The sequence below is a fragment of the Drosophila santomea genome, unplaced genomic scaffold (genome assembly GCF_016746245.2).
Source record: "Drosophila santomea strain STO CAGO 1482 unplaced genomic scaffold, Prin_Dsan_1.1 Segkk79_quiver_pilon_misjoin1_scaf, whole genome shotgun sequence".
NCBI lineage: Eukaryota > Metazoa > Arthropoda > Insecta > Diptera > Drosophilidae > Drosophila > Drosophila santomea.
Window position 1 is genome coordinate 72,081 of NW_025319012.1, and position 23,793 is coordinate 95,873.

A 23,793-nucleotide genomic window follows, 5' to 3' on the forward strand; every position below is an offset into this window, starting at 1 on the left:
TTCACTTCATAAGAGTTACCACTTTCTCTTTAAAGCACACAACATTTTGCATAGCTTTTAAATTTTTCATCCATTTGAATATAAAATACTCGTAAGGGATATTCAGAAAATATGCAAAAGCTCTTAATAAAGTGGCATACGTACTATGTATAAAATGCAGCCAGACTGCAGAATAACAAACAGAATTTGTAATTCGCTCTTGAAGAGGGCGGAACTTTGTTAAGTAAATCCTTCTCAAGTTTTTGGTCTTATTGGGATTAGCTATGCCCCGAAAATGCATACTAAAATACTGCACTCAAGACAAGTAAGATCTTCGGAGTCGAAAGTTCTTTCAGAAGAAATAAAACAATTAAAAAGCAAACCCCGTTGAGTAGACACTTCAGCTCACAAAGATAGAACTCAATTGGTAGATGGTGCAGCCACAAAGTCGAGTCACAGGAATTCCAGCACTCTGCTCCAGTTGTTCACCATGTCTGGGAAGTCAAAGCCATTTAATTGTCGGGCTACGACTGTGTAGTACCCCTTACCCCCTCGGCTATGGGTTGAGCCAGTCCCACACGCACATGGGCGAAATTCTTGGCATAGTTAGGCAAATAGTTCCATGTGGGTCGCACTCTAGATACTCACTTAGCCACGTATATATGTATGTACATACATATATATATCCAAGACCCCGCTAAAGTCCCAGAGCCAACTTGAACAGCTGCCCAAAGTTGGCTGTCTGTAGCCCATGTGCATATCCATAACCATATTCTTTTCTATATCACTTTGGCTGTCTTTGTCTTTAATAAAATGTGCCAGCAGCTGCAAAAAATTGGCAGGCACAAAAAATGCTCGAAATGCACTTTTTTGCCATTAATTTATATTTGGGTATTTTAGCTCCTGTATTTTATTGTAGCAGCCAGCATACAGAAAACAACAATTGTTTTCTGCCATATTTAGATAGCGGTGTGCCCAGAACTTGTCTAAAAAATAAAAAATAAAATGCAGCAGCAGCAGCAGCAATAGATATTACGCAATCAACAGGCAAATACGTCACACAGTGAGTTGCGAATGAAATTGAAAACGACGAGAAACTCAAACCGATTGCGGGTGTGAGTACTCATGAATAAATATGTGTGTACATATGTGAGTGTAGGCCGATTTGCCATATTCCGTCGTTTCCAATTGAAATTTTATGACTGAGTCCGGTCCCAATTTTTGTTTTTTTTTTACAAACTGTCATCAGATGATTTGCCTCTAACACCAATTTCTAAGGAATTTCCTTTGTCGCAAATCATAGGGGGAAAAGGGAGTTCCTAGAAACAAATTTAAACGAAAAAAATCGATTAAATTATTTTATATACATCCTGCTCTCTTAAACACAACTTTTATACATTTATAAAAGCCTTGACCTGATAGTTTTTAGTTCCCTTTTTTCAAGCTACAAGTTGAGCAAAGTTTAGAGGAAAAATCCCCTCTTCCATCTGGAAGCAATCTAGCAGTTTCCCACAGAACACATCTCTGAACGTAAATAGCCAACAACAAATGGCTGAATCATTGCATTGCCAGTACTCGGTATTCCTAGCCCCTGAAGGAACATTACTCATACGCCCCACTGGCTATGATCGCATCGAATCGCATCGCATTGAATTGAATCGCTTCTCAGCTGGCTGAGCTCATGCGCCCCAACGTATGCGTAATGAGCCGCAAATGTTAATTGTTCTATAAACATTCGAGCCAGCAATTAGTAAGCCATCAACAATAAAAGCGAAGACCGCGCGATGAGAGGCTTCCCCCAATCACACACAAACACACACACACACACACACCGAAAAGCACTCACATTCACTAGTGAGTAAACTGAATAAGCTGGTAAACTGGTTGCAACTCGTAACCAGTTTTCTCGAGCAAAAATAATTCAACCTGGTGCAAGAGCCAAAGAAAAAGGGGCTCAAAAGGCGATGACGACGACATTGCCAATTTCAATCTGATATGCACACAGAAAAAAACTGATACAAAAACAATTCAGATTTATTTCATATATTTGCATTAAATAATATCTAGCCTATTGTAATATTGTTAAAGTGATCTTTAATATAAGTTTGAAGCGCCTAAAAATCCTAAAAGTATTAGTTGAACCAAAGACATCTTAATTCGGCGCTTTGGATATTTGGATATTTGGATATTTGGATTTGGACTTTGGCTTGGTTTTTTTTTCCTCCACACTTGCGACATCTTTTCTCTCCGTGTGGCTGCTGCTGCTGCTGTTTTGATGCGCATGTTTCCGCTTTGGATGGGAAAAAGGAGAATCCGCAGTTAAAGCCAAAGTTGGTCGCCAACAAGTCGCGGCCATAAACAAGTGCGGCGGCAGGTGGTAAAAACGCTGAAACTTGGAGATGCGATTGGAGATGCGTGTGCAATCGGTCCGCGTTCTCGACTTTCGCGGCTACCTGGCCAACTTCTTTTCCGTTTTCTGCACTTGGCCGGCCAGGTTTCTTGGCCACCAGCTGGCTGCCTGTCGGCCTGCCTCGCATTGCTGTTTGCCTGGTGCCTGCTTTAATTTGCATGCAGGTTTTTTCCTCTAAATCTCGCTCTTGTCACTTGTCTCTCTACTCTACTCGTTGCGTTCAGCGCAATCTGAAATTCTAGCCCGTTTGGCTTGCATATTTACGGGGGCCTGGTTTTCGAGAGGGGTTCAGAATTCTTGGCTTATCGCTGATGCGTTCAAAGTGCAGCCACTCGAGGCGATTTAGTTCGAGTGCCTTACAACTTGTATTCTGTATTCTGTAAAGTTGACCACAACCGATAAGCAGTCGCCATAGCCCATTCAAGAAACCACAATCGTTACTAAATGCTCTAAGTAGGTTATTTCCTGACACAAAAGAGCCTATTAACGTCTAGAACATGTTTATTTTAAGATTAACAAATGTTTATTCTATAATTTCTTAATCCTTGGCCAATTACAATTACTTTTTTTTCTATCGTTAGTAAGCCCACACTGTCATCAATTCGGAAAAGTGCGTCATTCGAAAGTCTGAAGCAACTGCTGGGAAAAACGAATCTGAAAGATTTTCATCGGAAATGCTTGTTTGTTGTATACTAGTATACCATTCGGTGTATTTTTAGTGCCTTCATTGGGAATTTCGCCACGAATTGGCATCAGCATCTGTAGGTATTTTTGGGCACTCGTCAATGCGTTTTTCACGTTCACTTTGCGCTTAAATTCAGCAAAATATTTCAAATTATATCGGTACGCGCAGAAAGAAATTCTCCCACAAGCGTGTGTCTATTTTAAAATTAGCAAAGAGCGCAACCGAATTGGCTGGTAAACATTTTGGGTGGAAATGAAATGGATTTTCAGCTTGGTTTGATGGCCTCCGTCTGCCGCCAGTTCGGATTTTCCTTTTCCATTTTCTTGCCCCCTCCCCTGGAAATTGGCAACAGTTGGCTCTGCTTCTTCTCGGTTTTTCCCCCACGCCATTTGAATACTTTATTGACGATGAAGTGTATAAATGTGTATTTGTGGGTCAGATGTGCTTTCCTAGTTTCGATTTCCCCCCACTCCCTGCTATTGGTATTTTCCTGGCCTTCGTATTTAACGTCACCAAGTGAAAAGCCAGCGGCAGTTTTGTGGGCAAGCTTTGTCTCAGACATAGCATTGAAAATGCACTTGAAAATGTGTACTTTTAATAGTGTTTTCTTATATTTTATGTTTCTTATTTTCAGAATCTACGGTGAATTCCCGCAAAAGCGCTTTGGAATCGGTGCGAGAAAAACCGAAAGGTGAGTGTAAAATACACTTTAAGAGTGGGAAATACCCATGCCTTGTTCAAATATTTTCTAAATCAGTAAAAGGTTTTGGTTAGTTTGATGTTAAAATGATGTCACATAAAAACCATGACGCATAAATGGAATTTACCACATATAAATTTCGATTAACCCCATATCTGCGCGTTAATTTCAAATTTAGCTTTTTCCATTCCCAAGTGTGTAGTGTAAATCTTTTTTCTTGTTTAGCTTTTGGCCTGATAACTCAATCAATTTATTTACGATGATTCAGGAAACGCTGGCAATCTGTTGCCAGCTATCGCAGTTTATAAACCAATGGCACATTATAGTCCTAGTTTTCAATCGAATCTTTAACATCTACGATAGAGAAATGTTCCCGTAGATATACGAATGACCTTCAGAGGTCTACGGGTATCAATAAAGTTTCCTGGGAAAAAAGGGGGAAAAGTAATGCTTATCTTATGGGTAGTCGGAGTGGGAAAAGCAGATGGGCTTCCACTCATGTCGAATGGCGTTTAATACAGTTGTTATGGGTGCCAAGCACAAAGCAATCTCACAGATACATAAGCGAGTACTTAGCAATATTGATAAAGTGCGTGCCCTGTACATGGGCATGAAGTAATGAAATAGAGCCGATGAGCGCTCGGTGATAAGGCCAAATGGCGTGATTCACGACAGAGTTCGTATGCCGATACTTGTGGTATACACATATACATATATATATATATATAGGCGAATTCAACTCTATATACAAATCGGCGACAATACAGTATCTGCGCACCTCAATATGTGTGTGCAAGCGTAGCGTATCGGAGAAGATTATGTGATTATACTCGTAGATACTTTGCCCAAGTCAGACGCATTTCACTTTCATTCCGATAAGCCCAAACGTGACGTAGATGCCAATTATAAAGATACCACTGCGATAAAGTTAATGCGGTGGCCAGAACTTTACCTATCCAGTTCCCGAAATGAGCCCAAAGTATCTTAAAGAAAACGAAAAGCCGACAAAAGTCTTCTTAATATATATGGAAAGATAAGTACATTTAATAATTTAAAGAACTTTGCTAACCAGCATAGCAAATGTTAAGTGTCTTAGACACACCATTTCAATTGTATCTCATTTACGAGATCAAAGACGCATTTGTGTGAAGAAAACCCTGGCAAGGATTTTCACCAGAAGTTTCCTAGGTCATCTACAACTACCTGACCTGTAGATGGGTGTAATTTGAATTTTCTGCCATGCCAGTTTTAATTGCTTCCAGCCGAAAAGTCTGACCTGTAGGGGATTTAGGCCCCTTGCTATTGGCCTAGCGCCAGGCTTAAGTGCGTCAAGTCAAGTGGTCGAGTGAGCCCCGATTATATCCCTTTGCTGGCCGGGTCTATTGATGATTTTATGGGTTTTACCCGGGAAATTCTAGTGCTCGGCATAATGATGCCATTCCGTCTGATCTGGCCATATTGTGTTTTTGTTGCAGCCATTTCGTTCCGGCCAGGTAAGCAGCTAGCAAATCCATTGACGCAAGTGATTAAGCTGTCTCGGTGATGTCTGGGCCAGCGGAAAAGCAGAAACGCAGAAACGCAGAAACGCATAGGTAACCGATTCAATTAGCTGACATGTGAAACTATAAACAGCTGCTGGCGTATGCAAATATGCGGCCATGATGTGGCCAACAGCAAAGGGAATAGCAAACAAGCCCAAAATCCCAAAAGCGCAAGCACTTACTGCCAAGAAAATCCGGTTCTGATTCAGATTCAGCAGCAGCGAGTTCAGATTCAGATGCAGATCCACAGATATATGCGTATGGGCGACAATCAGAGAGTCTCGGAGATCTGAACATTCCAAGGCATATTTTCGTTGGCGTCACTCGTCTGCGATCGCCGCGTTTTGCGTTTTATTTACTGCTCTCGGTGCTTAATATAAAGCGATTTTATAGACGCTACAAGTACGCCGACAAGCGTCGTGCCGAAGAATGTGTACAGAAGTATCTGTATTTGTATCTCTGGCCCCCGAGAGTGTGTATCTCTATCTGTATCTGTGCAAGCAGTCGCCAAACTGGCGATTCCCAATCAGCCGGAGCAACTGCGGCACCAGCAGCCAGAGGCATCGACTCTCGGACTTGTGTACACAAACTTGGAAAACGGGTACTAACGAATTTGAAGTACCCTACGAATTTTGGGTTAACAGCTAAATGGGTTATATACCTCGCCATTCCGAAAGGTCAATAATATATCAGCAAAATCATTATGAGGAAAACTCTATTTAAAATTTTCCTTAGGCCAAGACATATACTTTATTTACCTATCGTTTTGCAAGACCGTTGTTATAACCATCACAAGAAATTATTTTAATTTCTGGCCATTTATTCGTATAGCACTACGTTGCTTGTATTTCCTTAATTGCGAATGAGTACAACTCACGGCAGATGGAACTGCGTGTATATGTAAATTCCACTTGATTCATAGTTTGCAGCCCTCTGGGGCTTTTCTGATTGTTGTTATTGGATAGTTGAGGTTGGGTAAATAAACTAAAATAACTGAAATCCGCACTGGGCGGCTGTTTTGGCCGATTATTCCACCTCAGTCGGTGATGTGTTACGCACACCGCGTTTTCAGCCAATGTTGCGTGTCAACAAATGAGCAATCGACAATCGTATAATGGCCAAGTTAAGCGGCTCCAAACACCAAAAGCTCCGCGCGGTCAATTCTGTTTGGGCCCACTATGTATATACGAGTATACATATAACGTCGAAAACTTGTAGTTGGCAGTTGACTAAGGTCTGGGCGTCCACGTTTATTTATTCAGTGCTGACGCATTCAGTCACTTTCCAATCGAATCGGATCCACTATTATAGTACCACCACCACCACCAGGCAGTCTGACTAAGAAACTCTGGATTCAATCCGATAGCCTTTTCTGTGGAAAGGCCACGTACTGATAGTGCGGATCGAACTGCTCAGATGGGGATGATGTTATTGGAAATCAGCTATGAATTTACAGAATAATTATAGGCTTATCTCCTTATAGTGCCGTGTTCTATTTTACGCCCATCAAGTGGTTTCTTAATTCGTTGTCGATTATTTTAGATGATTTGATAATCTGTTTCATATAGTCACCGTGAATGAGCTTTGCAAGTTGTTTTCAACTCAATTTTGGTAAATTATTGTAGATGATTTATTAAAATATTTTTTAGGACTAACAATCGTATTATTTTTAATACTCAGAACTAATTCTAAAACAAATAACAAATTAAGAGATATTTATAGGTAAGATGGTGCCCCATTCCACACTTTATAATATTACTGGACCTCTTGATAAGTAAGGAGTATTAATTCTTATAAACATAACTTGTGCACGTTCTTAAAAGAAATTAATAGGCACTCGTTGGCAAATGGGAATTCCGTCGATCAACGGAAGCATTACTCGTAATTTCGGACACTCCCAATCCGGCCACGAAGTGCTCCCACCGGAGTTTCCCCATGACAACCGGATAGTAGTGGTGCCCCAATATAGCCGCAAATGGTCTGGCTGGCTTTTGCAGCCCAGTTCGATCAACTTGGCATTGGGTCTAAGCGGCTTCCAAAATCGATAACGCCCCTAACTATGCAATGCGTAATTGGGCAGGTTGTTATGTGCCGTGCAATTATATGTGGAACGGAAATCGGTTTAGGATAAGCTACTTATTAATGCTGCACAGTAACAATTGGGCACCTTAATATACATGCAACATTATTGCACTTGAACAATAATAACTTGTCAGCATGTAACATGTGTTTTAGCAACCATCTCTTTATTTTACATCTATTCAATAGTATTGATTTAAGCAACTTTATAACTATATAAAATTAATTTATATAAAAATATAATTAGATATATAGATCTTGATAGATAAATGGAAACTTTGAAATTCCTGATAAATTTCCTTGTACATAAAATGATAAATATTTTTCTCCGTGAGCTTGCCAATGGCAATCAATCCTGCGTCGTTTATCTCAAAATAGCTCTTTTTTGCACTGTGCATTCAATTAGTTTTGATTGTCGCTTCGCTTATGTCTCTCGCACGTTACTGATGCTCAATTAAAGAAGTTCGCTCTATTGATTACGTTTAATGTCGATGACGAAGACAACCAACCAACCCCCCTTCCCCTGGAACTCCCCTGGCACAGTCCCTCCGCCCCTGAGCTCCCCCTTCGTGTCGAGGAGCCTCCTCCTCCAGTTGGCGACTCCCAAAAGCGGTTCAAGTGAATGGTCAAACCTGTTTGCTCTGCGGACAGCGGAGCGGCAACATCGAATCGTGGGCAGTTGGGGGCATGTGCACGAGCGGTAATAATAACAAAGTTGGAGCCGCCGAGCGGCGACGGCAACGGCGACGTCGCCAGCATTTGCTGAACGGCTGAACGGCTGAACGGCTGAACTGCTGAACGGGCCAGACATGATCACGTCGCCGTGTTGTGTGCTGCCGTGTTGTTGTTGCTGCTGCCCAGCTCTCTGATTGTTTGCGTTGTCTGTCTGCGCCGGAGTTTGGAGCCAGAGGTGCACTGGCAGAAAATCTGTTACTGTATATCTTGATTTTAGTATGATCACTTAAGATTAGAGGTCAGTCTAGCTAGCTATTTCAGCCACTTACATAAATCTGAATCTATGTACATATCAACTAAGTCTAAATAGCTGCTTTAGATTACCTATATTATACATGTATCTATATAATATATCTATGTTTGTATCTAGGTACATACATATGTATCTATTGTTTTCAAGAATTAAGAAATCGTAAATACAATTGAAGTATTAGTTGTAGTACAACTTTTTCTGCCTGTGTGGGACTGTCGCCACTTTGGCGGCACTGGCGATCGTAGCTTCTGGTTGCAATGTTTCCAGCGTCGCCCCAGCCGCTCTCCATACCCCGCCGCACCCCCCTGACACCCGAGAGGCCCCGACTTCCCCGACGTGGACTGCTTTATGTAGCGCTTAATGGTTTCATTTGGCGGCTGAGCAGCGTTTCCCCATGTGTGTCTGCGAGTGTATCGATTACCCAATGCGTGAATGAGTAAGAACCCATCGGGGGCGACGTACGCTGGGTGTTGTTCTTGGTTTGGTACTGTTGCCTGTGCTGCACTTTTGGGGCCGGCCACTTGTGCCTATTTATGTTTGCCAGACTCGCAGATACTTGCCACTACCACAGACGCACAGCAACGCGCACAGACACACAGATACACCGACACAGATGCCCGGTTAATTGTTGCCGTGCAGCCCAATTGCCGATCATATGCGATGGCTTCGAGTGACTGAGAGTGTGTATGTGTGTGTGTGTGGGTTTATATTTTTAAATCAATCGATGCGATAGACGTTTTATTGCTGTAATCAATCGTCGCGTGCATGTGGCAGCGTCGCCTGTTCGATTAATCGTACGAGTTCGACCACGAGTACCAACAACTGGTATTACACAGATACGGATACCGAATGCATGCACCTAGAAATACTTTAGATACAAGCAAGTCATTGCCATAGTATTACAGTTCTTCAGTACTATTTACATATGTACATATACATATGTATGTACATATGATACAATGTTGCTGAAAAGCACTAAGTGGAAAGTGTGAAAACGAAATTAAATAGATTTTCTAAACAGATCAGATAATTTATTGTCACTATCAAAACCATCATAATCTTATCAAAAGTCTATTGCACGATAGGGAAACCATTTCGTTATGTTTCAAAATATAATTCTGATGTCACAGGATGAGCTCAAGCTTCATATGACAATGAGCAATTTCTTTCCGTGTACATTTCTAGGCGTATGCAGACTTGTCTACGTGTATACCTATGTATGTATGTATGTATGTATGTACATACGTGTTGCTCTAATAGATGAGTGCGTTCCACTCGTCCTCGCTTGATTGTGTTTATTGATTAGATTGTTTACCTTTCTTCGTGATATCATCGGCGACCAAGTGCTAAGCGTTATCGTACGTCAACTGTCCAAATAAATGTACATCTGAGCACACATCGAAAACTATTCCTATAGAATGGAATATATACATATACATGTATGTATGTACATACACACATACGTATGATGGATTTTCCATATTGAGAGCGCTTGTGTGAGATAGTTCTTATCGAATCGCTTCCGTTCGATTTGGCACAGAAAGTTTCAGACTTCGGGGGACTTTCGGTGGTTCTGATACCATTGTTGTTGCCAAGCTCTTTGGCCAATTCGCTGTCCTTATCGTAGATGGATTTTTAATGGCTGTGGGAAAGGGGAAAGTGATTTATGAAACGTTTTTACGGCTGCCACAATTTAATATCCATATCAAACTGATTTTATGAACAGTTTAATGGGTGCACTTTTGGTAAATTCCCTTTTTTATTATAAATGTTAACCACTTATAATATATGGAAGGTTTAATAATTCTAAAATAATACATTTTCCTTCAGTGTACATACATATGTATATCGGAAATTAATATTCAAACTACTTCAAAATAATTGTTGTTAATTGAATGTGGCACCTATAGAGCCGAGATCAATATGGAACCTCGCGCTTTGCAAGTACCCAACCCAAAAACAATCTTCCACTATAAATTAGCAAACAAAAACTGTACGCTGAAAATTGCGCAGAGCGGGGGAAAAAGAATATCAATTGTATAAATAAACACCACAAAAAGGCAGCGCAACAGTACGGAACAAAAAGTGCAAAGCCAATTGATCTAATAAGCCAAGAACGCGGCGCTCACTTTATGCGCTCTTCTTCTTTTTCTATTTTTTTGCGTTTTGGTTTTTATTTAACAAAAGGAAGAGCAACAATAACAATAGCACATTTTGCGGGCGGGCTTCCCTCGCGGCAGAAAAATACGCAGCGAAGTACAACAAAAACCAAAAAGAATGGTATATGGGCTGCAGTCGCCGAGGATATACCCTCTATCTATCTCTAAGTCTCTTTCCTAATATCATCATTTTCAAATAACTTAGGGTTTATTTTAACATCACATTGAGCTAATATCATATTTGGCGAACTTTTTATCCTGGTATGGATTTCAGCCGTATATCAACTAGCATACCTTGCAAGTACAGGGTATTTCAAGAAGAAGCCGCAGGAGAGTAGGAGGAGGAAAGTGATTTTGCTCATTTCATGAAGAGAGCGCAACAGCGCCATATGTCTGCTGGCGCGAAAATCACGTTGGTCGAAAAGAGATGGCAGGCCCTCAAAACACTACAGACGCAACAGTCTCGCTCACACACACACTTACTCACACAGGCACAGTGACGCCGACGACTTGGCGACGCCAGTTCACTTGTTGTTCTTGTTGTGTTCTGTTTCTCTCTTTGTTGTTCTTGTTCTTGCCGGTTATTGTTAATCACTCGCCCAGGGGCGGTTCACTCGTTGTGGGGTAAGTTAACCAACCGTTGAATGATGCAACGGAATAATGTAAACGGAAAACCATATGCTAGCCATTGAGCATAAATACCTAAATGGCTATAATAAATTGTGATTTTGGGTGCAGTGCGCGAATTGATCCACAAATATTTGCCCATACTGTGACTTTTGATTGAGAGAAACAGTTGATCGGTTTTATTAACCCTTGAAGGTGTATTTAATAGCACACCATTCGCAAAAGGTAAAGCCTTTATATGTATAATATAATAACAATGTTTATCAATTTTAAACAATAGATCCCTGATATCCGAGTTAGAAATTTAGGATGATTATCAAAGGAGAGGTGGCACCTGACTTATGCAGCTCGTTGAAAATCTACACTTTCGGTCACCCAAGGGTTAAGCGTGGCTGTCTGCTGCGCTGCTCGCGTCGCTGCCGGCGTCTGCGGCGAAAAAAAACAGTCGAGGCCCGCCATTCTTCGATCTTTCGTCGTTCGGTGTGGTTGTTCGCTTGTTCGGTGCGGCGTGGCTATTTCGTTTCGGCGGTGCAATGAATTCGAACAAGTCGAAATAAACAACAACGCAGCGCACAACATAAACAAAAGGCAGAAAAGAAACCACAAAAGAACGGAACATACGCGCGTGTGTTTGTGTGTATATAATAGTGTATGTGGGCGAGAAGTGCGAGTGCAGCCGCCACAACAAGTTTTGTATTAATCAAATTAGATCATAGCGCGCAGAAGAGTGCACAGCGAGAGCAACGAAGAGGAAGAGATTACAGCGAAATGAATGTCATAATATGCTAATTAGCTGTGGTGCAAAGGCGAAAATAGCATACGAAAACACGCACGGAGTCAAAGTGCAAGTTTCAAAGTATCTCTCTTGAAAAGTAAAGGAAATAGAAAAGATAGCGAGTGAGTAAGTGCGTGCGAGTGAGTGAGCGAGTGTGGAAGGAATTCCAAGAAAAACTGTGAAAATTCAAAATAAACAAAAGTCGAAAGAGCGATCCCCCGCACCCCCACCCCCCTACAGAATACAATACCGAAGGAGAAGCAACACAAAAACAACACTCAAATCTGGGCAACCCCGCGGCCGGGCCGCAATATCTCTTAGATTAGTGTTAGTTTCTACAGCAACAAGAACAGCAACGTGTGCGGGTGAGTGGATAATATCTGCATTGGTGTGGGTAAAGGTGCCTCGACTGGTGTGCGTGAGGGAGCGGGAGACCATGCTGCTTGGACTTGAACTACTTTGAGGCGTTTTACCTGCCGTTTACCTTTACCTTTTCGTAAATTAAGCCGGCGCCAGGATACCTGGCTAGGTAGAAAGACAAACAAAAGGCTTGCAACGTCATTGACACGCCAGCAGCGGCCGCAGCAACAACAACCACATCTACTATGTGCAACGTGCGCAGCAACAACATCGATACCAACGCAACTTAAGGTGGAAATCCACTTAAGACTGCACCACGGGGCGTTCAGACGAAATACATAGCTATTCCTGCTGCCACAGTGGAAACTTCTAGCATGACACCAATGTGCTGCAAGCTGCAACACCTCTATTCCCCTTGAAATCTTTAGAAAATATGCCACAGAGTCTATGGAAAGAAGGCAAAACTAGGGTACAGAAGCAATAAATCTTTAGAGGGTTTTAAAAAAGTCCTTAAGAACCCTCGTAGCTCCAGCTAATATTTGCTAGCTCACTCAGAAATTAGTTTGCCAAATTCGAAGCCCAGAAGTTTTTTGTTCCCTATCGGAGTTTCACTGTACACATATCTCGGGGTCTTAAGAATGCTCTCAAGTGTTTTGCGAACAATTAAACATGCAACTGTTATAATACGTTCCGCCTTTGCTGCCTGTGTGCCGCTTGTGAGTTATGAGGAATGCCCTGCCGCCTGGGGAATGACGACACATGTTTATCGACGAGGCAACCCCTAAAGAGCAGTCATGACCTTGACAACAGAGCTACAGAGCAACAAATACTCCGCACTCACAGGCACAGCCACAGCCACTGTTACGGATACAGATACTTTGGGTCCGAGTCTGGAAATCTGTTACTATTTTTTTCACGCCCAATGCGCATGCCTGTGCATACATTTCATCGGCTCGATTCGATTCGATTCGAATCGAATCATTCGCATAGCCCCTCAGGAGTTGCCTACGTAAGCGCATTGAATTTATCAAAACTGCTGTATTTATGGCTATTTCTTTTTCTCACTTTTTGCAAATATGCAAAAATTCACAACGCCGCCAACGTATTTCCGTCCTTCAAATGCCAAAACGCCAAGACAAGCAGAAAGAAAAAAAAAAAAGAAAAAAGTTTCAAGAAAGAACAACGCACACAATTTGTGAAAAATTATTTTGATGGCTCGGCGCTGGGAAACATTTTTGTTTGCGCTCGAATGCACGATTTGGAGATTTCGTTTTTTAATCGTTTGTTTTGGTGGCCTTTGATAGAGCAGAAGTATTTATAAACAGTTTAATTTAATTAGCCCCGAAATACAAAGCATAACGTGACAGTGAGTGAATAATTTCAATTTTTTCTTTTACGGCGCCATAAAATTTTAAAATATCAAGAATGTTTCAGAATTCGTTTGATGGGGTGATATTGAATTATGATCGTTAAGGGCTGCGTCAAATTGCATAATCGAAGTGATTCGAGATTTCCATTTGGCTGTCATAAAGCAAACTACAAATAGATAATATTTAACAAAAATGTGCTAACGCAAAAGGCCAATAGAGGCAACTAAAAATATTTATGCAGATATATAGACGCCAATGTGTGTATATATAGCCGACTAGTTTGCTCTATACTGTCTACTGTCTAAAATAAAACACTTGAATGTCGTCTTACGTAGTTGGAGCATTTAAAAATACTTTTCTAGCAAGGCGGCGCACCAAAACAAAATTGAAAATCGAAAAAATCACATTCTATCAGCCAGCAAAGCAAAGTCAAAAGTCAAAGACAGTGGAAAATAAAATAAACACAAATTATCGAACGATTTCTGTCTGCTTTTCTTGATCTTCTGCTGTGTGTGTCTTCGCTTTGTGTGTAAACAAAAAATTGTTGGCCTGGCAATTATTTAACACTTCTTGGCCACGAATTCCTATATTAAAAAGGCTTCTCATACAAATTTCGCAATGAAAAAGGAAATAATTCGATTTTTACTTTGAACTTAGTTTATATTTACGATTATCGCGCCCCCAAGTAATAACCATCATAATATTCGAAAATATATGTTTGTCTTATTTGGAAAATTTTGGTTTCGAAGAAAGCCTTTTTCTAACTTTTGCTTCAAGCACTTAAATAGTACATATATAAAGAAAGCAGATCTTTCATAAATTCAATGCCTTATTTAAGTAAAAATTTATGGAAACTGCTCCCTCATACAAATCTATAAATCTATAGGTCAAACCTAAAAAATGCTAAATTATATTGTTTAAGCTGTTTTGTTGCGCCGTGCCAAAAATCAATTTTGTTTATACATATTTTCACCTACGTACATGTAAACCCAGGGACCTTGGCAATCGAAAACATTTCAGTACGAAACGAACATGATTTTTACTCTCAAGAAATTGTACAAATTTTCTCTGTTGACGTCAAAGAAAATTTGGGAATTTCCGTGCTAATGTGAAAAGTGTATAATATGCCGAGAATTTAGTTGTGTACGGCAAATCGCTTAATGTATTGCTTACTCATTTGGCGAGAGATAAACGAAATGGATCTCCTGCAAAGACGCTTGTATACCTTACCAAAATTCCACCAACATTTCTTATCTATTTACCAATTTCCGTAAGCGTACCTTGACCTTTCACTTTCCACAAAACAATCCACGCCCAGTCGATTGATAAGCCCCCAAAATCGCAATCTATTTCTCTAAAAGTACCTCAGATTAGCCAAAGGACGTCAGAGAACTTTTCGAGAATTGTTTTCGCCATTCCCCATAATATATCGTCTGTTTGGGGCTGTGCTTGTTTATATCAATATTCTGCACTGGAAACCCCTTAAAAATAAGAAAATGAAACTGTTTACCAACTTGGCTCGAATCGTTTTCAAACTTATCAGCAAATGGCAGTTCTGCTCAAAGGCAAGATGTCTTTGTCCCAGCCTTATCAGTTCTTGGACACTATGGGTTGACAAGAGGCTTAAGTTAGCATCCAAATACTGTACAAATAGTTAAATTCGTTTACTATAGAAGTATAACAAGAGTGGACGCTATGGTCGTGTATAAATAAAAGAATACATATTAGAAAACATTTTAAAGATTTCCCTATACATAAAAATCGTATAATACTAAAACAAAGTATGTTACAAAATATGTTTTGGTCAAAAGATAAACCGTAATAATTCCTCATATATGTAAAGGCTAGATGGTAGGGTATCAATCTATTTTAATGCCCCACTTAAGTAGTCATCTTCTATCTTCTGTCAAGAGCGATCGTCTTTCTCTCTTTCCTTGCGTTCGAGAGCGCATGCACTCGCTCTTTAATCGCCTTAATTTGATTTCCTATAACACTTCAGCACGGCTGAGTGGGCAACAACAATAACAGTGAGACACGGGTACGTCACAGCCGCCTACCCTTGCCCCTCAACCACACCATACAATTTCCAAAGCGCTTATCAAGCTCTTCTGTTCGCCTTTGTGTAAATGTGTGTGTGTGCATGAGTGTAAAATATTATGGCAGTGTCCAAGCTGCAACAAGAAGAAGAAAAAGACGACGACGACTAGGAAGAAGAAGAAGAAGAAGACCGAAGAAAACAAGTAGGCGCACTGAAATACACGCACACACACTGAAGCTCAACAAGCTAAACTCGTTTTCAACCACAACATCGGGTAAAATTATTAAAATTTTTAACTTGATTCATGCTCATGCCAGCAGACTAGCACACTCACAAATATACATATACAGGCATATGTACGCAAATAAATACGGCAGCAACAACGATATGGCGGCGGGTTTCCTCGTTTCTTATGAATTGACTCAAAAGCAGCAACAATTCCCCGACAGTGTTGTCAAGTTGTTTGGCTTAGTCATGTTCGCGAGCGAACCGCCAGTGGCTGGGTGCGGGAGCGGGAAGCGGGGGAGCAATGGCTCTGACTGTGGGGCTTCGTCGCCACATGGCAAACAGTCCTGCTGCCATTGACAAGTAGCTAGACCCAAAAAAAGCTTAGAACACCTACCTGTAGATAATTAAGGGAAGCCGTCTAAGAATAATAAATAATTAATAAATTATAGCGTTCGAATTTTACAAAACCAGACTTGTTTCTTAAATGACATTCCATGTCCTAAATGATGTCCCATACGATTGTCCCAAATGAGCTACAAAAGAGAAGTTTAGCTATAAAAAAGTTAAGGTGAAACACAGATGGGCAGATCGTGCTGAATAAGTGGATTGGGCATGGAGTGGGGGTTGCTAATGGGGTTTCTCTCTCACCTAAAGCTAATATGGCAACTCTGGCCTGCTCTCTCTCTCTCTCTCTCTCTTGCGCGCGATCGGTGTGCGCTGTAGCAATTATTATTTTATTATCACTTTTTCCGTTGCTTCGTTTTGTGCTTCTACGTTTTAAACGCTATTGTTGTTATCGCGCTGTGCTTTTTATCCTCTTTTTGCTTTCTGCTGCTTTTTTTCTGCCTGGTGCTCCCCAGACCTTCCTTAGTCAGCAAAATTTCGCATATTTGTGCGGGGGAATGTGGTCGACGATGGGGTCGTTTGTTTGTGTGCGTGCGCGTGTTTTACAGAGCGCACTTTTGTGAGAGTGTGTGTGTGGGGTACGTAATCAACAATAGGGGAAATAACAACAACTGCAACAACAAAAGCAACGTCTGACTGGCTGGCGACAGTCTTTCATTTCGATTCGTTTCGTTTTATTTCGCTACGTACTTCGCGTCACCTGTTGTTGTTTAATTTTTTATATTTTGTTGAGTCTTAATTTTTGCTTGATTTGATCATTCTCAGTGGCTGCCGCAAAGTCAAAAGCTGAACAAAAAGAAGTGGCGACCCTGTGCTTACATTTGATTGACAATTGCGAATGTGTGTGAGGGGATTGAGAGCACATATGTATGTTTGTGAGTGTGTGTTAGTGTGCGGGGGGCGACGACGAAGCTGCCGCAATTATTTGATTATTGTACTTTTTTTTGTTGCCTGCGCTGACGTCGCGCCTCTTTAACACTCAGTACCCGAATAAGTACGTGGGTATACTGCATTCTATATATATTATAACATTTATCAAAAATCGTGTAGCAGGAAATCTTTCCACCCACCTATCGTACTTTTAATAAATACATATGTATTTTTCATACTGGAAATATTTCAACTACCGAATATTTTGGGATATAGACTTTTTAGAGCTTTGTAAACCCTTTCAGTTACTATTTCCTACCTAAACTTTTCTACGAGTATACCTTATATAAACTGATATTTTTGTTAATAAAAATTCGTATGCAGAATTCAAAATCGCAGAAACCCAAAACTTTTAGACCGCTTACATATGTATGTAGTAATAACTGTTACTGCCGCTCAAGGGTATATTGTAGTCGACTAGTGCGGCTTTGGGCTTGCTTGTTGTTTTTGCCCCGTTCGGTCGCTTCTTCGTTTTCTTTTCGCACACACCACACACAAGCACACACGCTGAGCACACTCTGAATGAATTTCGCTGGTCGCCTCGTCTAGTTGCCTTAAATGTTTCAGGCGCGTCGGTTGTCGATTGTCGCCTTTTCGATTTCTTGCTATTCGCGCCGCCAGATTTTTCTCGCCGTGCACTTCCAATTGTTGCGCTTCGCCAACGAACAACAACACCAACTATGCAAATGAGCGGTACAGGCCGAAAAATGCGTGTGGTCACAATTAAACTTGGGTATGTTCCTCTTCACCGTTTGTGCCGTTTCGTCGTTTTTGTCGGGCATTTCGCCTTTCTCATTTCGCCGTTCGCTGGAATTTCGGAATCTTTTCCGCGAATTTTTGACGTATTATATGTACATATACATATATGCATTTTTTGTTCGCTCTGCTCAACCGTTGTAAAACGCTGCTTGCTAATAAATTAAAAACAATTGCCAAGTGGGCGAGTGCTTAGTACTTTTTGCTCTGCGATGACGTAGTCGTCATCGCGCGGATTGAGCGAATGACCGAATGACAGAGTGACGGACTGGCAGACTGACAGACTGACCGTCAGACAGATGTGTGGACTTTGTGGCGCCGTTGCCGCACCTCGTTGATTTTGTTATTTATTTTACATTATTTCACTGGTGTGGGTGTTTCTACATACATAGGTATGAATGTATGTATGTATATTCTCGATTTGGTTTTATTATAATTTCGAATTTGAATGCAGGCAGTCACTCAGTCAATCGCGAATTGCACTTGTGACGTAGGCGAGATAGCGTGTGCTCAATATGAACAGCGACTTATCAGCTAACAGAACGGGCTTTTCTACACAGGAACAATGGTAACCCCAGCACTTTTCGTATGATTCGAAAAACAAACAAAAACAAAAATATGATTTAATATATAATGTGCATATGGTGATTAATCTACTTGAGATCTTCATGAAGTTTGTCGCGGAATGGATGGACCAACGCGGGTGTTAATAACCTAGGATTAGGTTTTTATTTTATTTCATTTATTTTTGGTTAAAATATCTTCCAATTGCATCCAACTTTTAGATCTTTATAATAGATACACTTTGTAGCAGTGTATTGAGCCCTATTCGATTATTTATTGCACTTTGCACAGGGGTAATTGTATTTCGCCTGGCTCAATAAAAATGTGCATGCAAATGAAAATGCCAATGCAAATGCAGTTCCAGTTTGTATATTGAAATACATATATACATATGTACATATGTATGTATATAGTACGTTCCCATGTGTTTCGCGTTCACTTGCCGTTTTCACGCCTCAAAATGCTGGCAAACAGGCGTAATTAGAACCCCCGATCGTTAAACAAAAGTTCGTGATAAAGAAAACGTCGTATTGATATTGACGACTACGGCCAATGGATTTACGTGGCTAGCAATACACTAAACGGTGTAAACTAACGATCTTTAAACGTCACGCTGCACTTTGCGCTTCTTGTTTGCACATTGGGTATCTGGTAACTGGTATCTCGCATACGGGTATTCTTGCTGTATTTTGATTGCTTTAGTTTTATAGGCGCCTACTTCTGATTAGGTTATCTCCTTTATAGCCGCTTGACTTTATTATATTGTCGAGACTGTTGATGGCATTAGTTTCGCCAGTTTCTGCTGTATAATGTAGTTTACTTCGTGATTATGTACAGTTGAACTTCAGTAGTTTCTATCGCAGCGAATGAACACAAATGTGAATATCATTTCAAAATTCCGTTTCTGGACTATACTTTAATCTTGCTTTCAGAGCTATGCGTTTTGTTATTAAATTTTGTTCTGCTTATTAAGTCAAAATGCTCATTCTGGCTGCTCCGCGTTTGTTTTAGTAGCAAGAAACAACACATTCCTTGTAATCGCCACACATTTTTCAATTGTGGCGCAGTTGGCGCCTTGTAATTTACCCACTCACTCGTTTTATTAATAATTCGAGTGCATACACATATGTTTGTATTTACTACACGTGATTATGTAATTAGGATTTGGATCCCCGAACCATGAACCAATGAGTTGACAATCTGATAGTGGTCAATCGACATCTATGTACGTATCGGATAACTGACGTCAACGCGTCTGCACTCCGGCAAATTGGCAATCACTTGGCTTACAATGGGGATCGCTTATCGGGGCGCTGCTTCTGACTCAGGCGCACGATAGTCCCCACTGATAACTGATAATGAATCTGGCAAACACACGTACCGAAAATACTTACCGCCTCTATATATACATATGTAGAGCTTGGCATTATCAATGGAACTTTTGGGCAGTTTTTGTCTTTTTTTTCATTATTTTTTTGCGGTCGCACGGATCGAAAGCCTTATAGCCAGCCGTGCTGATAACAAATTGAGTAAACATTGGGACGCGACGAGAGTCGCTGGGATCGCATAATGCCGTATAATGTGTATAATAATAACGCTGAATGCTAAACAGTCGCAGTCGAGTCAATTAACGCGACCCAACTCGGTTGCCAGTGAGCTTTTTTTGTTCAGTCTGTGTGCGATTGTGATTTGAGAACTGCCCGGCTTACTAATCGCCCGACAGCCCAGTCATATAATACCATCTATGCAGACAGTGGGGCTCACATGAATAGCAGCAGTTTACAGTGCTCATTTACTGCTAACTAAAGTGAGACGGAGACATTTTGTAAAGATTTTTGAAGATTTCTAGGTCGATTGACAAACAATAAATTACTTAAGATTTTGTTAAATGAAATGTTTTCAAAGCGGAATCCTTAATCAATGGGAGCAAATGGAGTATTCAAGTACGCACTCTTTCTATTTGGCAACACTTTGTAATCCCATTGCTAATCTCACCTGCCTGCCAGCAGCTTTATAGTACTGATACGCACTGTTGTCACAGTGCGCACATGTGTGCACGAGCGGTGATAAGAAAGCCCCCAACAACAAACGAAACGCCAGAGACACCAGTCATTACACTTCACTTGTCACTTTTCTTGGATTTTTGTATCTTTTGGCCGCCTGTCTGGTTTTCGGCAGGTGGGGCCTGAACCCCAGCTAAGTTGGGAATTCAAAATAGAAAGTTGATAAAAGAAACAAGGCGAATATATGTATGCACATACATATGAATGTGTGCATTCGTATATTTTTGCCACTGTGCTTTATCGATGTTGACACGTTCACAGAGTGGGAAATTGATTTTCAATAGCGCACAGGAATTCGCGAGCTTGTGATTCACCTGGCGGATTGATCGCCATGGAGAGAATTAGCGTGCTCCGTATCTGGCATTCTCGGCTACGCGTTGATAAGATTGAGCCCCAATTAGAGCTGATAATGGGGCTCTAAATAAAGGTATACTACATGGGCAGGGAACACGTCTTGGGAAACCCAAAGGCAAACCGCATTCGTACATCGGCTAGGGGGAAAGAGTCTATTAGCTGAAAGTTTAGTGAAGCATGTATTAACTGATATTAAATATATTTATAATCATTTGAAGCTTTGCAAATTCCCATATGTTGTTGATTTCTACCGGACGACCTAGCAGGAATATCAATGTATAAATGGGCTTATCATGACTGTATCCATTAGCATTGCCATTTAAATTAAATTATGCGAAACACATTGAATTAATTTGCGTTCTTTTGCCTCTATTCTTCCCCTTTGCTATAGATGAGCCCACTGCAAATACGTCACAGGATAATAAATTCGATAATAATATGGAAAATGCAACCACCACAACGGCCAAGCATTACAAAACCGCAGGCAAACAGTACAAGACCAATAAAGTGAACAATACGCGACGTGCCACAGCAGCAGCGGCAGCAGCAGCAGCAACAACAACCACATCAGTAACAACAGCAGCTACGCCAACCAAGAAGCGGACATATCGGGAAACTGCAACAGCAACCACAGTCACTCAGAGATCCACCAACAAGGCCAACATTGCAGCAGCGGCAGCAGTTGCACTGGCAGCAGCAACAGAGGCAACTGCAACTGCATCAGCAACTGCAACAGCAACAGTAGCAACATTAACAGCCTCTAAAGCGGCAGCAACAGCAGCAGCGGCAGCAGCAACAGATGTTGCTAGTGGCAACAGCAGCACCTGCAGCAAACTCAGCGCAAGCTCACGAGATAAGCTAGGCGAGGTGCCGCTGCCGACTGGTGACAGCGCGAACCACATCATCAGCAACAATAATAATAATAACAACACAAATAATAATAACAACAACCACCACAGTGATAATAGTATTAGTGAGAATAGTTATGAATTTAAGAGTAGAGATAAAGCAAGTCTAAGTGATAGCAAAATGACGCTACAACACATGGCAGCAGTCAGCAGCAACCAGGAGCCAGTGGCTCCTAACGTGGCCAACACGATGAGCAACTCGAGCATCATCGGCAGCCAGCAGACCACCGTAAATGCCACACCCGCCACCGATGAGGCTCCGTTGGGGGATTGGTCAAATATTTCACGCTATCTGCACAAGAAGTTCAAACGTTTGGCCAGCACCACCGAGGTGGAGAGCGGAAACACGACGAATGGCGGCGGAGCACTGCAAGCTAGCGGCGATGCTGTTCGCACCACATCGCTGTCCTCAAACAGTTCGCTTTCACCACCACCACCAACAACGCCGCTGTCCAACGGTCACCACCTGATGACCCAACAGCAAAGCCACCAGCAAGTGCAGCAGCAGCAACAGCCGCTGCCGCCGTCGGTAGCAACACATGAATTCAGTGCCAATTTTGTAAATAGCAATCATGTCAATGCCATTGGTCATGAGGAGAGCATCATCAGCAACAGTGGCTACAAAGCGGCGGGAAGAACGCGAACGCCTCTCACCAACAGCAACAGTAACACGAACAGCACCAGCATCAACAGCAACCATGCAGCACATGCCGCACTGTCACCGGCCTCATTTGCGCAGCATCAGCAATTAACGCAGCCAACAACGGCAAGTCCTGGAATTCCAGGCGGAGCAGCGCCAAATCCTGCATGCGAGAAGTCCGGAAGATACGTTTGTTCGTACTGTAACCTGATCTGTGCCAAGCCCTCGGTGTTGGAGAAGCACATACGGGCCCACACGAACGAGCGGCCGTATCCGTGCGACACGTGCGGCATTGCGTTCAAGACGAAGAGTAACTTGTACAAACATTGCCGCTCCAGATCGCATGCAGCCAGAGCTCGGGGCCTGGAAGTGCCAGCAGATGCGGACGATGGCTTGTCCGATCAGGATGCAGAGCTGAGCAACAGTAGTTCAGAGTTGGTAAGTTAAATAGTTGAGATTCCTATCGGAAACATACGTAATTCCTGACTTATTGCAGCCGAGTCGCGCTGGTTCGCCTTACGACGAGCCCATTAATTCGCCCACACCCTCACCCTCCACTCTGTCTGCGGCCAAGAGTGCATACATCCAACAGCCTCCGCTGCCCACTTACATGCAGCAATTGCCTCTCGGCTCGCCGGCCGCAGGAACATTGCCACCCACCACAGCGGACAATCACCACTCGGCCACTGCCCAGCATCGCCAGTCGATCGACTACAAGCCATATAAGCCCAAGTTCCACAATGCCTCGTTGTACTCCTGCAGCAGTAAGGAGTTGCAGCAGCAGCAGCAGTTGCAGATGCAGCAGCAACAGCAGTTTGCGCAGCAAAAGCTGTCCATTCAGCTTCCTCTGGTGCAGCAGCCGTCACTGGCGCATCCCACGCTTTCGCCAAGCACGCAAATGAAGATGAAGCACCACATCAACTCGCATCAGATCCAGTTGCAAATGCAGCAGCAGCAATCCCTGTTGGCCCAGCAATCACTGCTGGCCGCCATGCCACCTGGCGGGGTGTATTACCTGGGTCAACCTCCATACTACAACCAAGATACTGCGGCTGCCATTCACCAGCATGCGTTAGCCATTCAGCAATTCCAAATCCACCTGGCACAGCAGCAGCAACAGCAACAGCAGCAGCCGCACCCGCCGTTGGTCAAGCCGCCACCACCAATGCAACAACCTCCAAGTCTCCCGCCGCAACAGGTTGGTTAAGAACGATTGTTTTTTAATGAGATTAAT

The 23,793-nt window shown here is 42.0% G+C and overlaps 1 protein-coding gene across 1 annotated transcript in view; it reads left to right on the plus strand.

The window, feature by feature from the left end:
• Positions 1-23,793, plus strand: part of LOC120457813 — a 43,306-nt gene that overhangs the window by 13,533 nt on the left and 5,980 nt on the right. Inside the window, 3 exon segments of the mRNA XM_044006819.1 lie at positions 3,709-3,765; positions 21,403-22,997; positions 23,056-23,757. Of these exon segments, the coding sequence (XP_043862754.1) occupies positions 3,709-3,765; positions 21,403-22,997; positions 23,056-23,757 (2,354 nt within the window).